Source organism: Suricata suricatta, chromosome 7 (genome assembly GCF_006229205.1).
Source record: "Suricata suricatta isolate VVHF042 chromosome 7, meerkat_22Aug2017_6uvM2_HiC, whole genome shotgun sequence".
In the NCBI taxonomy this organism is placed as follows: domain Eukaryota; kingdom Metazoa; phylum Chordata; class Mammalia; order Carnivora; family Herpestidae; genus Suricata; species Suricata suricatta.
Genome location: NC_043706.1, coordinates 50,924,500 through 50,952,431, shown reverse-complemented (window position 1 = coordinate 50,952,431; position 27,932 = coordinate 50,924,500). Strand labels below are relative to the sequence as shown.

Genomic DNA, 27,932 nt, shown 5'->3' with positions numbered 1-27,932 from the left:
TATAGCTTTCTGATTGTCATTGGCCAGAAATGTGTCATCACTATACTTAGTTGTTGAAGAGTCAGGGAATTCAAGCATTTCATTTGGACATACTGCTACCCTAAACAAAATCATAATTCTATGTACAGAAGTGTGACTGGATCCTGAGAAACCAACTGTCAGCCAGGCCAAATAGGGGCCAGGTTGTACAATGTGCTAGAGATGTAACCGAGTCAAATCATCCACAGCTCCTTACAGAGCTGCCTTAATAGGGGGAAATCAAAATCACATCAAATGACAATTATACTTGTAATAAGTGCTATAAAAAAGAAACTTATCTTTTTCCAACCTCCCATAGTAGAAGGTAGGACCTCGTCAAGTGCATCCATCCACACGGCATGGTTCAGGAGATGAAGTCTAAAAAAATTGAGAGAAAAAACCATTTCATGTGAAAGGAACATCAGGCATTAAAACCCTTTGCAAGGGAGAGGCACGATGCATCTGGGAAACTCAAAGAGGGTTAGTGTGGCTAAAGCACAAGGGAAAATGGGGGAATACGGATGTGTGGACACAAGCTGGTTAATGAAGAGCTCATAAATACACAAGGAATTCAGTTGGGCAGATGCTTGGGAATTCTCTTTACAGCCTCAAAGCTCTTCTACAACCATGTGCTCGGTGCATAACACAGCAATCACTCTGCACCTATATATTTGTTCAGTAAAAGGAGAAATTTTAAGGTTACTAAATTACTTAAGAATTTTGTCATTCATGTCATTCAATAAATGTTTCCCAAATACCACCCGATTTCTTATGACTAGGCAAGTATGAATAAGATATATCTTTCACCCTACTGACTGGCTGTTTAAGGTTCCTTAAGAAAGAACCAGATCATTTCTATCTCTATCTTTATATATTATCACTTTGAGATTTTTGTGATGGGGAAAAAGGAATGAATGGTCAACTCCTTCCCCATTATTGAACATAAATTTGATTTTCTACTGAAGAGGAGGGGCTGTAGGAACTAAATCAAGAGAAAATTGTTTCTTTTTATCTGGATACTTAGATCTGAATGAGATGATAAAATAGAGGATCTTCCAGAAAATCAATGTGGTATAGCAACAAGCTATATAATGAATTCTAACTGGAGAATCCACCTGACTTTGTGTTTTCCTGTTTTGCACTGGATAATCAAATGAATATGGAACAACCTGAAAACTTGGAGAACAAGAAGGAAAAATACATCTTCCTATAATTAAATTTTACTTGATTCAGCAGACTGTTTAATAGTTTTAGCATTATGCACGGGGCCACCTTGGAGATGATCATGAATGTTTGGATCCTTTTCAACAGAAAGTGAATTCATGTACTTGAGAGGAATTTCTATACACTCTTATCGATATAGCCTTAAAGTTCTAGGTCTTGTTTTCTAGAACTATCATTTAAGGAATGAATTAGGTCCTTAAACCTCTTTATAACCCTCAAAGCACTTAAAACACTGACCACAAACTGCTGATGCATAGGTATTTACTTGATGTCATTTTTTTTTTTGGTCAGTATTTTTCCCTTTTTTTCAGGAATATTGGCATTCTTCTAAATGATAACCTGTATTAGAGGTTTTCAAATCTATAGGTCTTTGTAGAATCAGGTCCATGTGAACCAATAGCAAGTACTTAGAATGGAATTAATAAGAGTTTTATTGATTCAAGGTGCTTTGCACCAGCTGTCAGACACAGACCAGACTCCTTAGCTATTCTTCACCCTGAATTCATAAAGAATAGCATCCCCATGGGACAGTTTTAATTGGAAGCATATTCCCCGCATAACGCAAACTCAAGGTCACAACAGGTAACCTGAAAGACTGTTCCACCATATGTTATCCCCAGAAAATATATTCCCCAAATATCATGATACACAAGGGGCGAAGATGACATAAGTCTTAAGATAAACTTCCCGTCAAGACAGTTTACCATAACCAAATGGTTGGGTTTCAAATGAAGGCAAAATGCAATTTAGATTCTGTTATACATTAGGAAAACAAAAATTATGTTATCCACCTGTTTGAGGGCCTGTTACTTTTATGCTTAGCTTCAAATGTGCTTCAATATATTCAAGGATGAGAATATATAGTCATAGATTCTGGAAGCCAGGAAATGTAAGGATTTTTATTACAGTAAGATTAAATGTGTAGAACCATTTTCACAGACTTTAAAACAAGTCCATTAGTAATGTAATTTTCAGTTCTCATAACCAATCGACGTCTTAATTAACATAAGATACTTCCCAACATTTATGTTTACTTATAATTACTTTTGAAATTTTAAAGTTTAAGTATTAAATATTTTAATTTCATGTGGGAATTTTAAGTGTAAGCCTTTAAAAATGATAAGATTAAACACATGAATTTTCTTTTCTGGTAAATCTATCTCCAAATCCCTGGCATGTAACTGTCTAGGCATAAATAATAATCAAGCTAACAAATACCTACCTTTTAAGTAGTATAATTTAAATCATAGAAGGTCTTAGTTTGGTCAGCTATAACATACCATAGACTGGGTAGCTTATATGCAAATTGATTTCTCATAGTTTTGGAGTCTGAAAGTGATGAGTTCCAGGATGGTTAGGTTTTGGTGAGAGCCCTCTTCCAGGTTGTAAACTGCTGACTTCTTGTTATCCTCACATGGGGAAAAGAAAACTAGAGTTCTGTGGGTCTTTCTTATGAAGACACCAAACTCATTCCTGAGAGCTCCACCCTGATGACATAAATTAATTACCTTCTCAAGGCTCACCTCCCCAATATCATCGCATGGAAAGGTGGGTAGGGTTTCAAAATAGCAATTTCAAAAGAAATACAACCGTTTGGTCTACAACTTAATATTAAACCTTAAGTGAATGAATTTGCTTTACCTTTCTATTCAATTAAGGACAGCAGGTAAAGAGTGAAAATGGGATGTGTTATCAGAATGTTTAATGCTGGTATGATGGATACTAAATTAATTACACAAACACCTTTGCAAATTAAGTCATCTCTACGTGACTTTCATCTCCAAGGGGGCAGGGTTTTTTCACACCCAGGTTTACAAGCATGGCTATATAATTGGATCTCAGTGTTTATTCAGTAGGTTGGCTTCATATACTCTCAGTGGTGCCTTAAGAAATTACACCGGAGTAGGACAATGGGAAGCACATTTTCTATGGGAAGGGAAATGGCATCCAGAAAACTATAAAACTGCCTATTCTAACAACTGAAAAATGATTTTAAGCACTGTGGTCAGTGATTGGTTAGACCAGGAAACTCATAGCTATTTTCATACATAAAATAGTATTCCATTTTTCTATTCTAACACATAAAATGATAGCACCTTAAAAATATAAAGGCAATTTATAGATTTGACTTTAATACTCCCTTTGGTTGTCACAGATACATTCTCATGTACATAGTATTCATATTTCAGAAATCTGGTTTGACCTTTTTCAGCTACCCTAGGTGACCTCCTCTTTTGGTTTTTCTGAACACTTACTGACAAGTGTTCCCAGGCTGCAGGTTAGTTACTAATGAGAGAAAAATCACTGTGTCACTTGAAGCTACTTTGGCCTGTTGGCAGTTGGTTCCTCACACAGGTTTAGAGGAAAACTCATTACTATCAGATTGGATTTTTCTAACACTGGAGTGGTAATACGGACCATTCAGCTTCTCATTAGCTGATGTTTAAATTTCTACCCCCTCCTTATTCTGGGGAGCTTCTGAAAACACATGCAGTACAATAAAAAGTACAGACTAGGTTTGGACACAGAAGCAAATCCAGTTCCAATCCCAACTCAGTGCACTATCCATTTTGTAAACCTCAACAAATTTCTTACTCTCCAAACTCAATATTCTCATCTAGTATGTGCCAAGCAGAACCCTGGTAAGTATTAAATATGTCAGTCTTAGAAAAATTTGGAGTTTACTTAAGTGGTACCTATTTTGATGGACTGTCTTACTAGATCCCCAAATATGTCCTGGGCTTCTCTGTAGCAACACTGTACTTCCTTGCCTCACTGATTCAGGGAGCCTTATTTGCTTTGGCCAATCAAGTATGAGCAGAGAGGACATGTGTTATTTCTAGATCAAAGTTTTAAGACCCCAGATGTACTTGGTCATGATCTCTCATTTCCCTCTGGTGGTATTCTGGGGAGAAGCTGCTTTATCAGCCTGGACCTCCCAGTGAAAGGAACAGAGCACAGTTAGAAATAGCTGTATCCACTTGTAGTGTAAAAAATTAACCTTTGTTATTGTAATCCACTGACATTTTGTGACTACTTGATCCTATAGAATAATCTAACCTATTCTCTTTGCTATACTTATTACTACTATTATAAATAAGATCATATGCCTAACAGGAGAAAAGGAGAAACCTAATGGAGGACCAGGGGGAGGGGAAGAGGGAAAGAGTTGGGGAGAGAGAGGGACACAAAACCCGAGAGACTACTGAATACTGAAAAGGAACCAAGGACTGAAGGGGGAGGGAGAAGGGAGGTGGTGGTGATGGAAGAGGGCACTTGTGGGGAAGAGCACTGGGTGTTATATGGAAACCAATTTGAAAATAAACTATTTTTAAAAAATTTAAAAAAAGATCAATAATGAAGGTTTAAAATTATAAAAGTATATAATCAGGAATACTTTGTTATTCACAAATAAACTCAACTTTTTCTATCAGCCACATTATAAAGGCAACCATTTAGGTATTAGATTCAGTGTCCATTATATAAAAATAAACCAGTCACTAAGGGCAATCCAGCTACTAGTTCAGAAATAGGAACTATATCAGATGGACTTTCACACACACACACACACACACACACACACACACACACACACACACATTTGTATGTATATCGTGACTAACAAATTAAATCCAGTGTGAGGAAATTTTAATGATTTTTGGTCTTTTTCTCTGACCAGTGGCAATGATGATTATGGTTACTTGCAAACAGACAACTACAAAGAGCAAAGTCCTAATTTGAATGAGTCTATAAAGGCAGTGCCTTACAGTTGTCAATTTGGGGTGCTCCTACTATAACAAGCATTCTTGTTTTCTACCTGCAGTAGAGGTAAGATAGTCCGTGAAACAAAGAGGTGATAGCAGTGTCTAGTCCTCCACTGCCTGCACTCCACCTTCTCTCTCTTCTCACTTGCTCTCATCTACTCTTTTAATTTCTCTTGTTCTCATTTCCTCTTTCCTATATTAACTCTAGCTTTTAGTTCAACCACTGCATGCAATAGGAACATAATGGGGAAAATCTCAAAGTACCAAAAAGTTTCCCCTATTTCCCTTGAATTGTGATTCTCTACAACTCTAAAATGAATGAAGCAACAATATTCATTATTCCTAAGGCTAACAGTACAGTCTTAGACTAAAGAAGGGCTTGTTCAGTTTGAGCTAAAAAAATCTAGCCTTTTCAAGCACATGAACAAACGATAGCATTGAAAGCTAGGATTTGTTGAGAGAGCAGTATTTTCTAAGTTTTATTAGCTTTCCTATACATATCATGGTATAATTTTGGTACATTTGAGGAGCAGGGCTATATTAAAAGTCATAGCATAGAAAATAGGGAGACTATGCTTCAGGAGAAGTCCACATTAAATAGAAACGTTCATGAAGGGAAGAGAAAGGCAGAAATAGGAGGTTCCACTTGGGCACTTTTCCCCCTGGCCCCTTCGTAACCATTCTTTCCCCCTCTCTCAGTCACCATCCCACCTAGTCCATAGTGGAAGTCACCAGAGCAGAAGTGATGAACAATGTTAACACCCATGTAAGTTTGTGGAAAATGCCAGTTTAAGAGGTCTTACTGTTTTTCTCTCAGGAAAGGCACATATTAATTATATTGCCAAATCAGCTGTCACTGAAACTAGCAGGAAGGAAGCCATGACTCAAGGAGGGATTTAAAACTAATTTCATTAAAATACTGAATATAACAACATGCAGAGAGAAGAGAGGACCATTTTATCCCTTGGGAGAATGCAGGGATACTGAGAGTCCCCCTAGGGAATGAAAACTGGTCCAGCCTTCAAATAAAAAAGCTTTCTGTCCAAAGGTATCTCACCTTAAGCAGTCAATGATTACACCTTATTGCTTAGACCCTATATTTGGAGAAGCCATAACCAAAATCTGGTTATCTTCACCAATTCTATTAATATTTATAAAGAATTATTTAGTAATTATCTTTCTTTTTTACTAAATAATTCAGACTTAAACACAAAGAATCTATTTATGAATATGATTAGAAATCAATATTCTTTTCCTCCTAGCTTTATTAAGATATAATTGATTTAACATTGTATAGGTTTAATGTCTACAAAGTGGTGATTTGATACACTACTTTATTGAGAAATGATTGCTACCAGTGGGTCTAGCTAACACCTCCATCACCTTGCATAATTATCACATTTTTTCTGTTGGTTTTTTTTTTGTGTGTGTGTGTGTGTGTGGTAGGACATTTTGTCTCCTATAACTCTCAACTTGTTAAGATGTTCAGACAGAGGGAGCAAGGTGGTGGAGCAAGAGTGTCTTGAGCACATCTCTCATAGGCACGCTGAAAAAAAAAACAAAAAAACTATGTAACCTAAGTCTCTGTAAAAATGACCTAAGATTGGCAGAGCAGATTTTCCACAGCTAAAAGAAGAGGCCACAAAGCCACATCAAGATGGGTACAGGGGGAAGAGGGACAAAAAGGAACCAATCTGCTCCTCCTGGTGGATCACTACCACACTAGGGTATCACAGGCAATGGAGGCACTCCATGAGAAAGAAGGCAGTCAAGCCCTAAATCAGGCAATAGCCAAGAAGGTGTTCTCTCGAAAAATAAGCCCTCAACTTAAGGCTTTGAAAAATCAGTGGGGGTTAGCTCGAGGAGAGCCAGAGGGCAGCAGGAAAGCAAATCTGTTTTAAAAGGGCAGTGTGCTAGATCGCTTGGCCCAAGACCCAGCATGGAAGCAGCAGTCTGAGCAGTGCTTGGGGAATCCATGAAGAATCACTGACAATTGTAAGATGTGAACCAGAGGGTCAGGGATCTGCAGGAGCCTTCTCTGGTAACAGAGGTGCTTTCTGGTATTATTTTTCTTGCCCTCTTGCAGCCTAGCTAACTTGACTCTTACGGCACCAGTTCTGACACCATCTATGTTGGTAGCAATACTTGCCTAGGCCAGTGTTCCTCTGAGGTCACTCTCTGCCCAACCCACCTTCACAAGAAGCTGACCCTCTAAAGCAGCTCCTACTCTGTCACACCCAGAAGGTGGCCTCAGTTGGGGCCAGCATGCCCTACAGCTACCACTGCCCCAACACACTTGGCCAGCACCGGTCACTAGCACCAGCACCACCCCAGCTCCAGACTATTCAGACTATTCATGCCTAGTGCTGGGGTGGGGGGGGGTGCCACCAGCACACCCACAAAGACTGCAACCAGACAAGTCCTGCTCAACAAGGAACCCAAGGCAGTTAAAGCTGGTCTTTCCAGACAGCCAGGCTGATGGCAATGGCAGTCACAGCCTCACCACGGGAGCACATGAAGCCCGCACAGGGACTACCTCTGGAGCACCTGGTTCTAGTAATCAGGGGGATTGTGTTACTGGACCCCACAGGATGCTTTCTACCTAAGGCCACTACTTTCAAGACCAGGAGATACAGCTCAACTACCTGATACATAGTAACAATCACAAGGTCAAACAACCCGAGGAGACAAATGATTGTGATCCAAACAAAAGAACAAAGCAAAACCTCAGAAAAAGAGCTAAATAAAGAAGAGAAGCAATCCACTTGATAAAGAGTTTCAAGTATTAGTCCTCAAGATGCTCACTGACCTTGAGGGAAGAGTGGGTGAACTCCTGGAAATGAAAACTACACTAGAGAGAATCAACAGAAGATTAGAAATTCAAGAATGGATTAATGATATAGAAGATGGGTATTAGAAAGCACCCAAGTTCAACAACAAGCAGGGGGAAAAATGATAGTTTCAGGGACTTCTGTGACAACCTCAAGCATACAAACATTTGTGTTACAGAAGTCCCAGGAGGAGAAGAGAGAGAAAGGGACAAAAAACTTGTTTAAGAAGTAGCTGAGGGGCACCTGGGTGGTTCCATTGGGTAAGCATCTGACTCATGGTTTCCCTCAGATCATGATCTCAGTCATGGGTTTAAGTCCTATGTCAGGCTCTGCACTGGCAGAATGGAGCTTGCTTGGGATTCTTTCTCTCTTCCTCTCTCTCTCCCTCTGTCTCTGCCATTCCCCTATTCACACTGTCTCAGTCTCTCTCAAATAGAAATAAGCAACAACAACAACAAGCTGAAAAACTCCCTACCCTGGGGAAACAAAAGACATCATGTCCAGAAAGCACCTAGAACTGAGGATGGACCCAATTAATTCTCCCTCCCCCCCCCTCTCTCTCTCACACACACACACACACACACACACACACACACGAGAAAACAGCTAAAGAAAATCAAACAGGGGCACCTGTGTGGCTCTGTCAATTTAGTGACTGACTTTTGATTTTGGCTCAGGTTATGATGTCATAGTTTCTAAGACTGAGCCTTGCATTGGGCTCTGTATTGACAGCATGGAGCCTGCTTGGGATTCTCTCCCTCTCTCTGCCCCTCCCCTGCTGTGCTCTTATGCGCACGCACACACAGACACACACACATTTTTTCTCAAAATAAACAAACAAAAAAAAACAACAACCTGTTACATACAAAGGAACTCCATATAACTATCAAGTAGTTTTTCAGCAGAAACTATGCAGGCCAGCAGGGAGTGGCATGATATATTTAAGAGTTAAGAAAGAAAAAGAACAAAACCCACAGAGCAGAGTACTCTACTTGGCAAGGTTATCCTTCAGAATAAAAGGGTTGATAAAGAGTTGCCCAATAAAAGTTAAAGGAGTTCATCACCACTATACCGGTCTTAAGAAGCATTAAGAGAATGTACGAGAAAAGAGCCATAGCTTAAATTAAGAAAATTATGAAAAGAAAAAAATTTCACTGGTAATACATACAGTACAGGTAATAGATCATTTATAAATTGAGTATGAAGGTTAAAAGATCAAAGTAGTAAACTCAATTATATCTACAAAAATTAGTCCTAAGTCTCAAAATAAAAAGATGTAAAATATGACATCATATACATAAAATGAAGAGGAGGGTAAAAATGTAGAGCTTTTAGAATGTGTTCAAATTTAAGTAACCATCACTTAATATAGGCTACTATATGTAGGATATTATGTCTGAACCTTATGGTAACCAGAAACCCAAAACCTTTAATAGATCCACAAACATGAGAAAGGAATCCAAGCATAACACTGAAGAAAGTCATCAAACCACAGGGGAGAGATCAAGCAAAGGAGAAACTAATAGAGAAAAACTAAAAAAAAAAAAAAAAAAAAAACTAGAAAGGAATTAACAAAATGACAGTAAGTGCATATCTATCAATAATTAAATGTAAATGGTCTAAGTACTTCCTTAAAAATATAAAGGGTGGCAGAATGGAATTAATAAGACAGACTCATCTATATGCTGCCTATAAGAGAATTCTTTCAGACCAAACATATATGAGGGGGAGGGGAGGCAGGTTAGTAATACCTAGATCAAACAAAATAGACCTTAAAATAAAGACTAAAGACTGTAATTCTATTTTTAATTTTTTTGAGGAACCTCCATTTGGTTTTCCAGAGTGGCTGCACTAGTACCCTACAACCCAGCAATTGCACTACTAGGTATTATCCAAAGGATACAAAAATGCTAATTTAAAGGGGCACATGCACCCCAATGTTTATAGCAGCAGTATCAATAATAGCAAAATTATGGAAATAGCCCAAATGTCCATCAACTGATGAATGGATAAAGAAGATGTGGTACACACACATGCACACACACTAGAATATTATTTGGTGGTCAAGAAGTATGGAATCTTGCCATTTTCAACACTGTGAATGGAACTAGAGTATATTGTGCTAAGCTAAGTCAGTCAGTCAGAGAAATACAAGTATCATATGGTTTCACTTACATATGGAATTTAAAAAGAACAACAGATGAACATAGGAGAAGGGAAGGAAAAGGAAGATAAAAACAAAGGGGGGAGACAAACCATGAGACTTTTAAATACAGAGCACAAATTGAGGGTTGCTGGAGGGATGATGGGTGGGGAGAGGGCTAAATGGGTGATGGGCATTAAAAGGGCACTTTTTGGGATGAACACTGAGTGTTATATGTAACTGATGAATCACTGGGTGGTCCGTTCCTGAAACTAATACTACACACCATGTGTTAACTAACTTGAATTTAAATAAATTTAAAAGACAAAAAGAAAAAAAAAAAAAGATGAGCACTGTAGCAAGAGCCAGAGAAGGACATTATGTAATAATGAAATGATAAAAAAAAAAAAGATACAATTTTAAATATCTGTTCACCAAACATAAAAGCACCTGTTATATAAAGCAAACATTGATATAAAGGGAGACAATGACAGTAATACAATACTAGGGGGATTTAATACCCTGACTTACATCAATAGATATAGCAGACAAATTATTAAGGGTATGGTAGCACTGAATGACACATCAGAAGTCTAAAAGATATAGAACATTCCATACCCAAAACCAAATGCACACAGTTTAAGTACACATGGGAACATTATCCAAGATAAATGACATGGTAAGTCACAAAATGAGTCTCAATGGGATGATTAAACTTATCATATTAAATATCTTTTCTGACCACAAGATGATGAAACCAGCAGTCAGTTATAAAAAGAAAACTAGAGAAAAAAAAAACCCCACAAACAAGTGAGGGTTAAATCATAGGCTATTAAACAACAAATAGGTCAATAAAAAAAGGCAATGAGGAGAAAGAAAAACTACCTGGAGGCAAAGATGGGAAAAAAGTTTAGAAATATTTAATACAGCAAAAGCAGTTCTAGGAGAAAGCATAGAGGAATACTGACCTACCTCAAATAAAAAAAATATCAAACAACCTAACTTTATACACAAAGGAGCCAGAGGAACAAAAACAGCCAAAAGTTAGAAGGAAGGAAATAAAGATTTGAGTAGAAACAAATGAAAGAGAGACAAAAACAAGTAGAAAAGATAAATGAGACCAAGATATGATTCCTTCACAATCTTAGATTGAGATGATTCATGACACTAATAAAATGTTAGCCAGACTTAAAGAAAAAGAGCACTCAAAATTAGGAAAGAGGAGAAATCACAACTGAGACCAAATAAATACAAAGAATTTTCAGAGACTAAAACAAAAACAACAAAACAAAACAAAAACATATGCCAAGATTTTGAACAGCCGAGAAGACAAATTCCTAGAAACATAGTTTTCCAAGATGAAATAAATAAATCTTCCAGAATAAATAAAATCTGAACAGACCAGTTTAGGAGTCACAAAATTGAATCAGTAATCACAAAAATTTCATAAAAATAATAATCCAGGACCAAACAGCTTCACAGATAATTTTTCCAAACATTTATAGAAGAGTTAATATCTATCCTTCTCAAACTTTTCCAAAAAATTAGAGAGGCAGCAAAATTTCCAAGTTTATCTTACAAGACCAGCATTAACCTGATACCAAAACCAGATAAAGACATTACCAAAAAAAAAAAAAAAAGAAAAATACAGGCCAATATCACTCATTAACAGATAAAAATCCTCAGCCTCATTTATCAATACATTAGAAGATAATTCATAACAATCAAGTGTGATTTATGTTGGGGGTGCAAGATAGATCAACATCTGCCAAATCAACATGATTCGCCACACTAACAAAGTCACAGTTAAAAACCTTATGATTTAGACACAGAAAAAGCATTTGATGAAATTTGGTAACTATTCATGACAAAAACTCTCAAAGTGGGTATATAAGGGAACATACCCTAACATAATGAAGGCCATATATGGTAAGCCTACAGCTAATATTCTCGATGGTGACAAGTTGAAATATTTCCAGTTCACAAGAAATACAAGGATGCTCACTCTTACCAATTTTATTCATCACAGTACTAGAAATCTTAGTCACAGCCATTGGACATAGAAATACACTGCATCCAAATTGGTAAGGTAGTAAAACTGTCACTATTTGCAGATGACAACATCTAGAGAAAACTCTAAAAACTCTAGGAAAGGTGTTAAAACTAATGAATGAATTCAGGAAACATACAGGCTATAGCAACTAAAAAATCTGTTGTATTTCTAAACACTACTAATGAACTATTGGAAAGAGAAATTAAGAAAGCAATCATTTACAATTCCATCAAAAAGAATAAGACACCAAGGAATAAATTAAACCAAAAGTTGAAAGATGTGTAATCTAGAAACGATAAGATGCTGATGAAGGAAACTGAAGATCCCGTCAATAAATGGAAAGATAGATCATGCTCATGGATTGGAAGAAAAGTGTTCAAATGTCCATATTATTCACAGTAATTTATAGTCAATACAATCCCCATCAAAATACCAATAGTATTTTTAAAATGACTAAAACAAATAATCCTGTAATTTGTATGGAATGAAAAAAGACCATGACTAGTAAAAAGAACAAACCTGGAGATATCACAGTCCTTAATTTCAGGCTACACTACAAAGTTATGGTAATCAAAATAGTATGGTGCCAGCACAAAAGTGGACACCTAGATCAGTGGAACAGAATAGAGAGCCCAGAAAGTAACACATGCTTATGTGATTAATATGTAATTGTTGAATCATTATATTGTACATATGAAGTTTAAGGTCAACTGTAGAGGAGTATTATAAATACTGACAGTAATGGTAACGATAATCACTATGCTGTACATCTCCAGAACTCACCCATCTTATAAATGGAAGTTTTTACTCTGACCAACCTCTCTTCATTTCCTCTAGACTCTAGTCTCTGTTAACCACTTTTCTACTGTTCTTAGGAGTTTAGCTCTTCTAGATTTTACATAGAATACTATGCAGAGTTTGTCATTGATGTATTTCACTTAGCATTATGCCCTCAAGTTTCATCCATCCTTTCGCAAATGGCAGATTTTCTTCCTTCTCTTGGAATATTCCATTGTGTACATATATGTATGTATGCCTATCTTCTTTATCCAATCATCCATAGATGAACACTTACACTGTTTCCAGGTCTTGGCTATTGTACTGCAATGAACATACAAGTGCAGGTAGATCAAGATTCTGATTTTATTTCCTTTGGATATATACCCAGAAGTGGGATTTCTACATCATATGGTAGACTGTATTCAATTTCGTGTGGAAACTCCATGCTATTTTCAATAGTGGCTACACCAATACATAGTCCCAGCACACAAATGTTCCCTTTTCTCTACTTTTTTGACAAGACTTAGCTCTTGTTATTTTTGCTAACAGCCGTTCTAATAGGGGAGAGGTGATATCTCATTGTAGTTTTGATTTGTATTTCCCCTGATGATTAGGAATGTTGAACATCTTTTCATGTCTCTTTAGGCCATTTTTATAAAGATGAAAAGTGTCTACGCAATTTGCCTGTTTTTTAAAACTGGAATTTGGTATTGTTATTGAGTTGTTTAAGTTCCTTATACATTTTGGATACTGAGCCCTTATCAGACATGACTTGCATTCCAGCCACAAAGATTTTGCTTTGCAAAATAGTTTTTCATTTTGTATATTAGCTTTTAATTTTATTGCTTCATTTTGCTTTGCAGAAGTATTTTTAATTTGATATAGTCCAGTTGTTTATTCTTGCTTTTGTTAAGATAGCAAGATTCTTAGCAAAAGTCTCTATTACATAAAGAATTTAACTCAAGCTCACTTTTTATGAATTATACATTTCTAAATGTCCTCCTTTCTTATTCATTCAAAAACCTTGCATTTACCTAGCTAGCAGAAACTGCACAAGGCATTGCTGATGTATTGGTGAGAAGAAAACAAAACAAAACTGGTCTCCGGCCTCAAGCAGCTTGAAGCTATTGAGAAGGAGAAAACTGATCAAATATCACACAAATATATGACCACAAATGTAATAATGGCTGAACATAAGAGGTTTACAGTGCTCTCAAAGGGTCTGCCAAGCTACTCAGAGAGGCCAGCGACAACTTCTCCAAGGAAGCAGCTATTCCAAATCCCCACATTGCATGGGAGTCACCCTGGTGAAACGGGGAGGAAGATGAATGGTAGAGCTAATATGAAGATCTTAGCCTTAAGAAGAAAGAGCTTCTCAACTGTAAGGATGAAAACAAAACTTTTGCAGCTGGAACAAAAAGTGTGAATGATTGTAAGGGTCCTGAGACATTAGCCTGGGGGAGGTAGGCAGGGGTCTTCATATAGGGATTGCCAGTAAAAAATAATAGCTAACATTTATTGAGCTCATGATACTTGCCAACACTGTTTTGTGTCAGTTACATGTATCAAGTAATTCAATATTAACTTTATAAAAGAGATAGTCAATGATTCCTTAATTATAGATAAGCAGTGGAGGCATGGAGAGTTCAAGGAACTTTCCTAAACTCACTGAGTTAATTGGAATAGAATGATGTGCTTTCCACACCATGAAGTCTTGCTCTGAGGACTGTGCTTTCCACCACTAAGTTCTAGTAATTATTGCTTTAAGACTATGTTAAGAAATTTATTCTATAACCTAAAAGCTAGGAGAAGCCATTTAGACATTTTTAAATGAAAAATGGAGAAGTAGGGAATAACATGGATAGATTGGAGAGACAAGCACGTCGTCTATGAGCAAAGAAAGAGTTAATATATTAATCTCAACAAGGGATTATGGCAATATGACATAGGATTCTATTTTAAGTAAAAACCTGAACATTTTTTATATATAGAAATACTTATCACTAGATCAGAAGAACGAGTTTTCCCCTGTAGTCACAGACTTTGGAAATGCTTGGTGAGGTAAGCATATCAATACTTTGTTGTTTTTTGAGGTGAACAAGTTCATTAGATCCAACCGTAGAGCAGCAGGGAATCAGATCATTGTTTATCCCTTTCTTTTTCTGGATTCCCTTTTAGTGCTAGGAATAATAAATCACAACAGTAATCGCCTAACACATACAAGGTCACAGTGTTCAGAGGTTTGGGACACTGCATGTTTCTCCTATTTCCTTGATAACCTTTCTCCTCAACTCTGGAAAAGAACATTTTGTATCTAACAATCTCTCCAGCTAGGGGCAAGAATAGTCCCCTTAAGTTTTGCCAATGGCCACAACATTTCAGGCTTGCAAGAGGTCACTACAGGACCCTCAGTCTCTTGGTGCTTGGGAATTTCCAGGACAGTCTCACAGCTATTTAAGACCTAGCTGCCCAGATCATCCATTGTTTTGTGTTTTCCTTCACTCTGATCATTTCCAAGTAGGATCCCACCTTTCTTCCTTCATGGTCTTCCAGATCCTTCTCCTGGGCTTCAGGGATCAGTCAGTCCTCAACAAACTTATCTTGTATCTTTAGCCTCTACCTGTTACTTCCTCCTTGCTCTCCAATGATTCTAAATCATGGGCTGGATATTAGAATCATCATAGAAGATTCACATCGTGCTCTGGACTATGTCACATCAGTTCAATCTAGAGCCAAGGAGCATGGATATTAAGTCTAAACTCTCCCAGGTGAGGAGAATACAGGAGAGAGAGCCACCAGATCAGGGCTTCTCAAAGTGTGATCTTCAGACCGGCAGTGGCAGCATCACCTGGGAACCTGTTAGAAATGCAAATTCTCACCTCACCTCAGATCGGTTCAATAGAAACTCAGGGATGAAGCCCAGAAAGCTGAGTTTCACAAGCCCTCCATGATGAGAACTGAATTTAAGGACCACAGCATTAGGTCCATGTAATTAATGCCTGTGAATCACATCCTGTTAATTTTAGGCAGTTTCTTGCTGTAACTCACATATTTCTGGACCTAGAGATTGGGTTTTATTTTCTTCTTCCAAAATGTTTCTCCTTGTTGCTGCTTCAAAATAATCCAAACCTTTGAAAAGATATCATCAAATTTAGTTACCCATTATCTGATTCTTTTAGGTACTATCCTGAATCTTTTTATCATTTACTCTTAATTCCCTGTCACTCACCAAGACCCCAGGACCTGGCTCTCTACCTTCCCTGCCCCTCCCCACCATTGCTATTCTTTGGTGATGTTAACACCCTTTTGGTGTGTGTTAACATCTGAAATTTTAGTCCTTGTTAGCCTGCATCATTTTTAATACCTTTTCCTTAATGTCCCCCTCAACTAAGGCTGACACTTTCACGGTCCTATTAACTGTAACCTTAGAAGGTAAATTCTATTAACCTTATTTCAAAAGTGAGGGAACCAAAACTTCAGAACTTAATTTGACCCAAGCAAGGGCCAACAAGGATTTGAACCAAGATAAGCTTAGAAATGTTACCTCTACAGTGTTTCCCTAATAAACTTACCCATTCTCCAAAATAACTCTTTTACCATCTTCTTCCTTCTCGCATCTATTCCTCTTAGTTATCAATTGATGCCCTCACACTGACACAAACTCCACATACACACCTCCGTTGTGATGCTGTCTTTCAAAGCAAAACTTCTAACACTGGTCTATTTTCATTGTCTTCCTATCCTCATTTATCTCTCGTCACTCCACGGTCATTGGGCTTCTGTCTCAACCAAGTCAATAACATTGTTTCCAGGTCTCAGTGACTTACATTTCTACCAAAACCAAAATTAAGTTATTTGTTTAACAGATATTTGATGTTTATAGATACTTCCTTGAGGACTAATTCTACTTTTATATTTATAACTACTTTTTTTTTGCTTATGTTCACAATGCCCTTATAATACTTCTACTATTCTTAGGAGACACATTACCTTCAAGAACTCACTAAATTAGAATTTCCAGGCTGAAGGGCACCTATTGTGTTTGTTTCAAAATATTAAATATGATAAATCTTTGGGCACCTGGTTAAGCATCAGTTTTTGATTTTGAGTCAGGTCACGATCTCAAGGTGGGGAGATCAAGCCTCATGTAGGGCTCTTTGCTTGGGCACGAAACCTAAGATCGATTCTCTCACCATCAGTCCTTCCCCTGCTCATGTGTGCACATGCGTACTCCCACTCTCTCAAAAAAAATGTATATGTAAAAAATTTAAGTTTTCAACAAAAATATATTCACCTTTTAAAATATTTCTGCAAAACCAGACAATTATGCAACGTAATAAAAAATTCAGTAAAGCCTCAAAGGGTTTTATTTAGCCATCCTAAATACCTATGCATCCCTTTTTCTTTTTTCCATTATTTTATGAAGATAGTGTTTTAATTATCATGGGAATGCGTCTTCTTCAACCATTAAGAACTCCTATCCATATTAAATAAAATGGATGGGTTAAAAATATTAAACCACTGCATAAAGGAAATCAAATATTTTTAAGAAAACAGAAAATAACTTTATGAAAACGCATAGGATATTAATGCTTTATTTATTTTTGATACAGAAGAGACAGAGCATGAGAGGGGGAGGGTCAGAGAGAGAGGGAGACACAGCATCTGAAACAGGCTCCAGGCTCTGAGCTAGCTGGCAGCACAGAGCCTGACGCAGGGCTTGAACCCACGAACGTGAGATCTGACCTGAGCCGAAGTCGGAGGCTTAACCGACTGAGCCACCCAGGCGCCCCAACACATAGGATATTAAACCAGAAATTAAAAGCTTCTTAATTAGTACTGTAAACATATGTTCACAGCAAACTCTAGGCTTGCAAATGAAGACTTGTACCATAAAGATGACTGTTTTATATTGATAGTGGTTTTTTATTACCTACACATAAAGATTTAGAAAATATTTTACTTAATTGTCCCTGGTAAAATTCAAGTTACGTGCAGATAGAAAATAGTCTATTATGCTCAAAATGGACAGTTAACATTTTTCATAGATTAATAGACAAGTTGACATAATTATACGCACTAGCTAGAGAAATTTGTTTCATGAAGTTTTATGGCTTTGTCTAAAATTAAATCTGACAATCTTGCCTAATTAAAACTTTATATTGTTGTTTTCAAGACCTATTTGCTTTCTTTCTGTACAACCAAGATAATAGGTATCTTAATCTGAGTGGTAAAGGAGGATATTCTTATTGAAACTGACTTGACTGTGCAAAAAAGCTTTGGAAACATCCCTTCTACCACCGTAAGTTTCCGGCTGCAATCAATTGGTCTGAACAAACAGTGAAGTTGCAGAGCAACACTGAGGGAAATAAGTTGAGAAACCCAAGTGTAGTAGATGATTGTAACCGAGTACTCGTCTCAAAGTTCTAAGGAGGAGCAAAGTGTGACATACTAGACAAAGACATGTAAAAATACCAGTGGTTGTGCACCAAATGTACATGCTAACCTGATAAGGCCTTAAAGCAGTGGTACCGTCATTTTGACCATCGGTTCCTTAGATTTTATTCTTTGGCTGTAGAGCTCACAATTTGGATTGTTCTTTAAAAAGTAAAAAGAAACTTTCACTTACTCTTTAAATCGTCTTCATTTCACTGTACGTGGCAACAATAGGGATGTATGTTTCAATAAGTCCCACAAGATGTTCTCAGGACTCTCACAGGGAAATCAGAAGTAGGAATAGATGTGACCCCACCATTAGAGCAACCACAAATGCCTTCCTTCTGCCTTAAATCCCTTCCCAGCAAGCTTTTCTGATTCACCTTGCTGACTTTCACCTGGTTCCACTCTACTGACTCCTCGTGCCTAGAACTCCTGTAGGATTTTATGCAAACAATTCTGGGGAGAAAAAGAGGGTGTGGGTAAATACGCAGAAGCAGCTAGAGACACAAAAACTTACAACTGGAATAGCCAGACTACTAGAAGGAATTTCATAAAGTTTTGAATTCTTCTGAGAGGTCTGTGGTTTGTCAACCCTTCTCTCAATGTTCCCCCGCTCCTTCGAAATCACAGGCAACATCTGGTGGTAAACTTGCTTTCTTCTCTGGGGAGAGAGGTAAGGAAGATCCTAGAAAACTCTGAATTCAATGGATCTAGCTCAGATCTCAGTAGTACTACAGCCATATTTTCTGGTTGGCTACTAGGTAACATCACTTGGATATCCCACTGGTGTTGCTGTCAATGATCCAAACCTGAAAAAATAACCAGGATCATTATTCAGGGACCCAAAAGGAAACAAATAGTATACTCAAATTTGTATAAAGTACAAGTTACCTAAAACTGGATGATTTAGGTATTTGATTTAGGGAGTCTTTACACAGGTGTAGGTAGTTGTAGAATACCACAAGGGGTAAGCCAGTAACTCAAGAATTCAAGACTAGTAACAGCTGAGTTAGTCATTAATCCTGCTAGTGCTGAAGGGAAAAGGAAATGTTTCTAGAATCCAGGAGAGATTCATATAGAAAAAGCCACAGTAACAGCAACAGTGACATTCTGTCAAGAGAGGGATGGGCCCTCATGGAGGGATCCAAGGGAATATCTCCTCTCATCTTCTCACTATTGTCTGAACCCATCTGGAGGCTGGAGGACACGAGAACCTGTATTTCATACAGTCAGCCTCCTGTGGTGTATACAAGGTAAACAAAGGTGGGAAGAGATCTGAAGGTAAGTGGCATACTTACTTGGTATACTTTTCCCATTCCAAGCTCATCCTTCCCCTATATGAACTGATTTTCTAAATAGTGCCATAGTTTACCTATTGGCACAACAAATCAGAAGTCTTAATCTTCCATGATCTCTACACATTATTCTCTGCAAACATTTAATCCCAAGTCTCTATCCGTTGTATTTATGAAATATTTATGCACACGCTGCTCTCTCCTGTCACTGACATCACTCTACTGACACCCTGATCTATCATTTCTTAGTAGTATATAGCACTTTTACAAATTACTGTCTTTATTTGTATGTTTTTCAAATTTCCAAGAAGACTTTGTTCAGAAATCTATCTCCAGTGCCTAGTACAGTGCTGGTATAAACTACGTGTTCAGGAAGTATGTGTTGAACACATGGATTAATGCAGGTTTCCAATATTTATTTATTTCTAAGTTTTTTAATGGTTGGTTTTTTTTTTTTTGAGACAGAGAGAGAGAGAGAGAGAGAGAGAGAGAGAGAGAGAGAGAAAGAGCATGAGTAGTGGAGGGGCAGAGAGAGAGAGGGAGACACAGAATTCCAAGCAACTCCAGGCTCTGTTAGCACAGAGCCTGACATGGGCCTCGAACTCATGAACCATGAGATCATGAACTGAGCCACAGTTGGACATTCAACCATTCAACTGACTGAACCACCCAGGCACCCCGGGTTTTCAATATTCATTAGCTCAACACTGCAGTGAATTAACAGACTCTTTGGCATCCCTGTTCACCATCTTCAGTCCATCATTTACATTTCTGCCTGCCTGCCTGCCTCTTCTCATGCATTCTGGATGTCACATCCTTGTTTCAAGTTACTTTGTGGGACTTTATAGCTTTTCAATTCATTCGTTAAACAGTTTTTATTAAATATGTGTAAAGAAAGGGATATCAGAGAAGAACCAACAGATTCAAATAGAATGTTTACAGTTTACTAAGAAAAACAATAATGAAATATAAATTGCAGTAAGATATAGTAGTCTAAGGTGGGAGAAACACTGAGCAGGAGTATCTAACTGCAGGGCAGGGAAAGGCTGCGAAGGAAAGTCTTTCTAGAGAACAGAAGAATGAAGGATGGGAGTGGGGTGTGGGCCCTTCTCTGAAGGGGCCTGAATGCCACTTTTATAGTATCTTGACTTCTTAGCCACATGTTTAAGGACCTTTTGTGTCTCAGTCATGGTGTTTGTCAGTTTTATGTTCCATATTTTCTCAATTTGGACTCCCTGTCAAGAGACAGCCTATGCTTTAAAGTTCTCCAAATGCTGCGTGTGGATTCCTGCTTCTGCAACTCTGCCCCCAGTGCCCCGTTCATTCCTGCTGGTCTAGGAGAAAGGATTCTGTTTTGAAAGGGCATCATCTTGTCACAGTCCTCACCTTCTCTGCTCTACATGAACATATTTCTAAAAGCAACTTGACTTCTTTCCTCAGTTTTCCAGAAACAGCTTATGTTTTGGGGACATTAGCAAGCCCATGTTAAAAGGCAGGGATTGGGGGAGATAGAGGTGCCTACATTCTCTTCACATAATGTAGAGAGCTCAATGACCCTGCAATATGTAGAACTCCTTGAGGGAGATTTGTGACTCATCAAATCATTTTTGCCTATTTTAAAAGATAAAGGATGGCTTTTTCAATTACTCTGAGTAATTGTAGCTAAATTTTAACATCAAATTTAATTTAATATAGACTATTTAATCTGAAGCATAGTAAACATAGCAATAGATCTGAGACCAGACAGAAAAATATTCGACCTTTAAATGTGAATATGTCACTATCAGTATGCTCAGATTGTTGAATATTTGTGTCTCTGTGGCACTGTAGAGAATGCAACCTCCTATTCATTTATAGCAGTGGGTATTAATGTGATTGTAGACTGTTGAAAAATATATATGTACCAAAAACTAAAAAAACATCTTTTTCACAATTTTCTAATCACAATTGCACTCTGGACTTTATAGTCAAATCAGGCTACAAGTAACATATAGAAACAATATAGAAGGTAACAATTATAGTATTATTTTATTGCCACAGAAGTTCATAGTAATTAACACAGAAAAAAATAAATCCACAAATGAAGTATACCATTATTAAAATGCACACTGATTTTTTTCAGCAGTGTGTTGCTCTACATTTTTATAGGTATGAAATAAAAATATCAAGTTAAAAAAGTGAAATTCAACAGTATTTAAGTTACAAAAGACAAAGATACCACGATCTCTGATGTGAAATTTAGCAATAATACACAAATAACAAATTATACTGGATATATCTATTAGCACTTTCCTTTTACCAAGCCAATGGGAATTTGTAAAACTGATCAGAAAAAAAAACCCTGCTAAACATAATATATCATATTTTGATGCAACTAATTACTATTACATGGATCCAAATTTATCATGAAATAAATTATGTATGTATACTGTAACTTGGGATAACACATTTTGCCTTCAAGGGAGACTTTAATTTTCTATCAATGTCATAAAAGATACCACCATACATTTTTACTTGAATATTTTCTTAAGAAAAAAGTAAATCTAACATCATGCTATATTACCATTTCTTATATTATTATACTTAACGATCTAATATCATTAGATCCACCTTCACATTTTCCTTATTGATGGCAGATAGGATATTCTCTTGACTGGCTATGAAACCTTCCTGTAAAGAAAGTGATTGTTAATGATCCGTGACTCTTAGTGAATCATAAGTCCTCCAGAATTTGGACTGGTGAATGATCTCTTGTTTGACTTGATATTCTGGAAGTTCTATATAAAAGTAAAAGTAGAAGTAAAAGTTAACATGCCATTTTCATGATTTTATAAATGAGCTTCTATGCACTTATATTTTTGGATGGATTCTATACCCAGAGAGAAAAATATAATCAAGTTTCTGAATGTCAAGTCCCAACAGTCAAATATTCTGTGGTCTTTCTAAGAAGCATCATGCATTTAACTGTGGTTGCCAAGGAATCCTTTTTTTAAAAGAATCTTTTAAATTAGTTAGGTTTCAAATTATTTCTTTTATTTAATATTTAAGCTTTAAAAGATTGGTTGCTCTGAGAATTTCTCTGAAGATTTCAAGTTGTTTTAATTTTGCCTAACATGAAACAAATGTAAAAATGCTAACCTGTATTCCAGAAGGTATTCACATGGATCCAACCTACCACCAGGAGAGTGAAGGATGCCTCAAGTGGCTTTCAGCCTTCTTTCATTAAGAAGGCACCAGTCATCTCCAGATGTAGGCTAGCATGATGAGTTCTGTCGTTACTGGTGCTTTTGTTTGCTTTGCTCTTTCCATGACAGCTTGTAATTTTGTCATTTACTTAACCCTAGATCATTGACTTTCTGGATCTTTAGATTAAGGGTTAAGGATCAATTTTAAATTGTATAGTAAATAATTTGTAACTCAATGTGGTATACTTAAGAGTATGAATGAATTGCCTTAAAATACACATTAAATTGAAGATTTTTGTCTAAAACGTCCGCACTGTCATGCAATAAAGGGAGAGGCCTTTCTATGAAAACAAGAAAGGAGATGAACAAACAACACACGGGGAATTTCACTAGGCAACACCTTATTTATCTATGGCACAACAGTAATCTGTAGAAACTCATTGGCCTATGTGGTAGATATGAACTTTATATATTCAATTTGCCTAAGAAATAAAGATTCAGGGGCACCTGGGTGGGCCAGTCGGGTAAGCCTCCAGCTTTGGCTCAGGTCATGATCTCATAGTTTGTCGGTTCAAGCTCCGCGTTGGGCTCTGTACTGACGGCTAGCTCAGAGCCTGGAGCCTGCTTCAGAATCTGCATGTCCCTCCTTCTCTGACCCTCCCTTGCTCACACTGTCTCTCTCTGTCTCTCAAAAATAAATAAAAAGTAATAAAAAATTAAAAAAAAGATTCAGAACCATTAAGATAAGATTTTTGCCAGGCTAGAAAACCATCTGTGCCTCTCTGAACAATATGTCTGTAATGGAGTGTCTAGGCAGGTCCAGTAATTGAACAGTGCTTTCAAATATTTTGAACCAAATAAAGTTAAGTTTAGTTAATGCCATTTTCCCTCTTAGAAAATGATTCTAATTATTTGGCCTTTAAACTGTATCTTGGAACCCAAGGAACATTCTCATATAAATACAGACTTTAAGGCCTTGGAGAAAAGCAATTTGCTTGGGTACTGGTGTTGGTAAGCACCAAATTCATGAGTCAGTGGAGTGGGATCCAATAAGTAGACACTATGTTTGAAAATAAAAACATCTGAATATTTAGACAGAACATAGAGGTCATATGTCTGACCTCTTGGTACTGCCAATGCCTCCTGACTAAAGTCTTTCATTTTATTTGCCTGGTTGTCAAGGTCTTAATGAGCAAGATTTCTGGAGGAGAAATACGTGTACGTGCATTAGGTAGTTTACTGAGTCCTCCTCTGAAGGTCATCGGAGAAAAGTCTATTGCTGGTGCTCTTCTCTAGGCCTAATCATACTGATAAGTACTTTATGTGTGTGATTGTGCTTGATACATATTCATATATGCAAACATATATATATTTCTTCGTTACATGATGCTCAAATTATATGCAAATACACACACATGTATAATGAATAAGCAAATGAACATCATTGATTTATAAATATGAGTTTTTTTAAAAATGAAAGGTAAGCATATGCGCACCATTTTGTATCTATTTGTCAATGTTAAATAAGTGGAAAGATTTTAGACCTTGGACATTTAGAAACCCAGAGATTGATATGTCTCTAATATAAGTCTCGCATGGCCGCTGGAACAATATTGCCTTCCAGCTATGAGGGCAGCCAAGGAAACAGATTTGGAAACAGTGAATGAATGTCAGGAAAAAGTAATAAGTCTTTCTAAGGGGACCTTGGGAGGCCTCATTAAATCTCTCTTTTAATAATTGTATATTAAAATGTGAATAATGTTTATTAGCATGTAAGAAATTAGAGTGAAGAGGAAACCTTCAGGTAAATATTAACTGTATGAAGTGCACAGCAGCTCCGTTCTGTAAGATGATCAATTCTGCAAATGATTTGAATATGGAATGCAGCAAAGTTCAACTTGGATTTTGTAGAAAAACCAGGGGAAAGATTGATAACAGTTTAATTGGGGGGGAACAATGCACATGTGCTTGTAAAAGGCAACATAAAAAAAAAATCTCCCTGATCACATTTCTCTTGCATGTGAAGACTCAGAGTAACGTTTCCATGGACCTCTCCCACATTAAAAAATGATTTAGTATGTCTTAACCGAGAAGCTTTCATTCTCAGGCCCTTTGTAAAGGCTGCCATTGTGAAATGTGCTTTAACTAGGCTGATTCCGCTCTAGCCCTTCCCTTCTGAGTTGTATCCAGTTACCTCAGCTTGAGCAAAACCAGGAGAAGGATTCCACAGGTGACTGTCATGCACATGACCGCATAGATTACTTCTCCTAGAAACAAAAGATTAAAAAACATTAATGGATTTTTAGAGAGACTAAATAGTAAAAATAGAGGATAGACTTTTTTAACTGACCATTGAAGGGGGACTGAAATCCACTTAGAGTTATTTCCTTCGCATGTTTTCTTTTATGCAATGCAATGCCTTTGACATTAGACAGGGTTGGATAATCTGAAAGAGAATAATGAAAATGAGATTACAGTATTCAAATGTTTCACATTACTTTTTCTCCATGGGTTGCTATTTGCTTTGTGTTATATTACGAGGCAGCAATTTATTTCTATCTTAATAAAATCTGATAGATGAGGATAAAAATGGGAGCACTTTGCTTACATTTTAACACCTCTTTTTTTCTACCTTTTAATCAGATTAATTTCTTTACAGAAACTGTTTGTCTTTTTTTTTTCCAAACCATGGTTAGAAAAGTAGATTACATTTTATGACAGTTCATTGCACCTTAGATAGAGACTAGAGGGGGAAAAGCAACAACTTTAGGCTACCCATTATGATATAGAAAAGATTCCCTTTTTCTTTTTACAAGAGTGATTGTTTTTATGTGCCTTTAACGATCCCAATTTTCCCTAAGACCCACTGTATTTATGAATTCCTATAGAATCTCTAAACTGCAATCACTCTGTTCACCCCTCCACTTAAACTTCAACATCCAACTTTACTTCTTTCCCTATTTTGTTTCCCTATTTCAATTTCTATTGTTGCCACCTTTTTTTTTTTTTTTTTTTTTTTTTTTGTTACACTTAGGGGAAACTCCTGGCTGCTCTATAGCCCTAGCCTTCATGGGAAAATTTTGCTAAACACATTTCTACCTCACCTCACAATTCACAAGAGAAAAATGTGCGATCCTTAAAATTAATTAACAGGTCCATTTTAGGTGACTTTCACTCATAATCTGAAGTGAAATCACTTCTAGCCTTGACTCAACTCAACACACATATGAACATCAAACATACCAAAAGCCCAATAACCAATATCTTTGATGATGAAGATTCAGGTAGGATTTGAGTCTTTGAAAGTTCAGGGAGATGAGATAAATCTATATACTGTCTTCTCTGATTGTTTCATGTAGTTTTAGAACTGCAAGACTAAGTATGAGTAGACTGTTGTTTCTAAAAATTAGTGCATCAAATAGTGGATAATATGTCCCATGACAATGAGTGACAATAGGCTCTGAGTAGGAAGGGAGATGGGAAGACGTGTGACCATTAGTCCCATTCCATCCTCTCTCCATCAGCGGTTGCTGCAGTTCAGAAGTCTGCTGTTGGAAGCCAAGACTTGAGGTCTACGTTAGGAATAATCAGGAGAAAGCACAGAAGAGAGACTTCAGATCAGTAAAAAAGCCCTCAGGGTGGGGTCAAGAGAAGGAACCAAACATAAGAGGAGGAAATGTGAAGATTTTGCTACTGGAAAACCTATTTTCAAGAAGTCTAAACTCTAATACAGTGAAGACATTTTAATTCAATATTTTTAAGTCTCTGATTTACATATTAGGTGATTATACATTTCTAGAAGTCTTTCTTAGGAACTGAAAAATCAACCTCTTCTAAATGTAAAAGGAATAGAAGTAGAGTGTGTGAATGTTTTTTTCAATTTTGTGGTTATAAAATACTTTTTGTTGTTCACTAAAGTTAGAATTATAAAATTGAGCTATTTCAAATTATACCATTTTTATACTGGTGAGGTTCCTTTTCTTTAAAAGAATTTTAATCCAATTGATCTTACAAATTTAAGTGAAACCAATTATATTAAAAGTTTATATTAAAATCAGTTCAGAATATGAAGGGTAGTTTTACTTTTTAAAATAATTCTATGGTGGGGTGCCTAGGTGGCTCAGTTGGTTGAATGTCCAACTCTTGATTTCAGCTCAGGTCAGAATTCCAGGGTCCTGAGATGGAGCCCTGCATCAGACTCCATGCTGGGTGTGGGGCCTGCTTAAGATTCTTTCTCTCTTTTAATTTTCTTCTCTCTTCCCCTCTGCTCCTTTCCCCCACACATGCTCTCTTTCTCTCTAAAATAAAAAGGGAAAGAAAAAGGAAAAAAAAGAAAACATTCTAGGCATTTTGTGATGTTTTAAACATTTAAAATTTTAAATTCTATAGCATGTTGAGGCAGATTCATGGGTCAAATGTAAATGTATATAATGTAAATTGGCTAATTATTTGAATGCTATAGTTTTCCTTTATGCAATTCTATCCCTAAGTACATTTGGTCTAGTTAGGTACAATGATTCGTCTTTGCATAAGAAAAAAGGTGACTATCGTGACAAATTAGGCTACCTTTTAAATATATCTGCCTAAAGTGATTGTTAAACATTCACCTAGCAAAATTTAGAAAGAATCGTCTCATTCACTAAATTTCACTCACATGGAACTCATTAACAAAGTTATAATAGATCAATGACAGAAATGTTAGCTAATGATCCCAGTGAAAATTTTAATGTGTCTAGCAATCACTCCACAATCTTAAATATTGCCCCCTAGGAGGATACCGAATATCAGTTAGAGAGATTAATGTTACAGAGGGTTTCTTGGCTACTGAAGCCCATTGGAGATTCTCTTCTGCCTTTTATAAACAGTGAGGTTTACAGTGTTTTATAACCATGAAATTAAAGTCGGCAGAGCTAATAACCAACCTCAGTCCCACACCATCTGCTATATTTATAGATAAACACTGTCAGTGACTTGTTTATCTTAACTCGTACCCTAGAGGAGTTAAACGCTATTATGAACTATATTGTAAAGTCCCTGTACATTTGACGGGAAATCAAGATTAATTTCAGCCTTATGTTAAGAACAAATTTAAATAGTGTTCTCCTCAAATGAGCTACAGAGAAGTGATCATTTCTTCTTTTTTATTCCAAAATCCTTGTGCAGCAGTGGCTGACAGCTGAGGGGGTCAAAACTTTACTTT

At 36.8% G+C, this 27,932-nt stretch overlaps 1 protein-coding gene across 1 annotated transcript in view; it reads right to left on the bottom strand.

Annotated features, from left to right (window-relative positions):
• Positions 1-22,260: 22,260 nt before the first annotated feature.
• Positions 22,261-27,932, bottom strand: part of GFRAL (GDNF family receptor alpha like) — a 55,276-nt gene continuing 49,604 nt past the window's right edge. Inside the window, exons 7-9 of the mRNA XM_029943363.1 lie at positions 25,083-25,178; positions 24,927-24,999; positions 22,261-22,324 (exon numbers count right to left, since the gene is read on the bottom strand). Coding sequence (XP_029799223.1) covers positions 22,261-22,324; positions 24,927-24,999; positions 25,083-25,178 — 233 coding nt within the window. The remainder of the gene's footprint in view (positions 22,325-24,926; positions 25,000-25,082; positions 25,179-27,932) is intronic.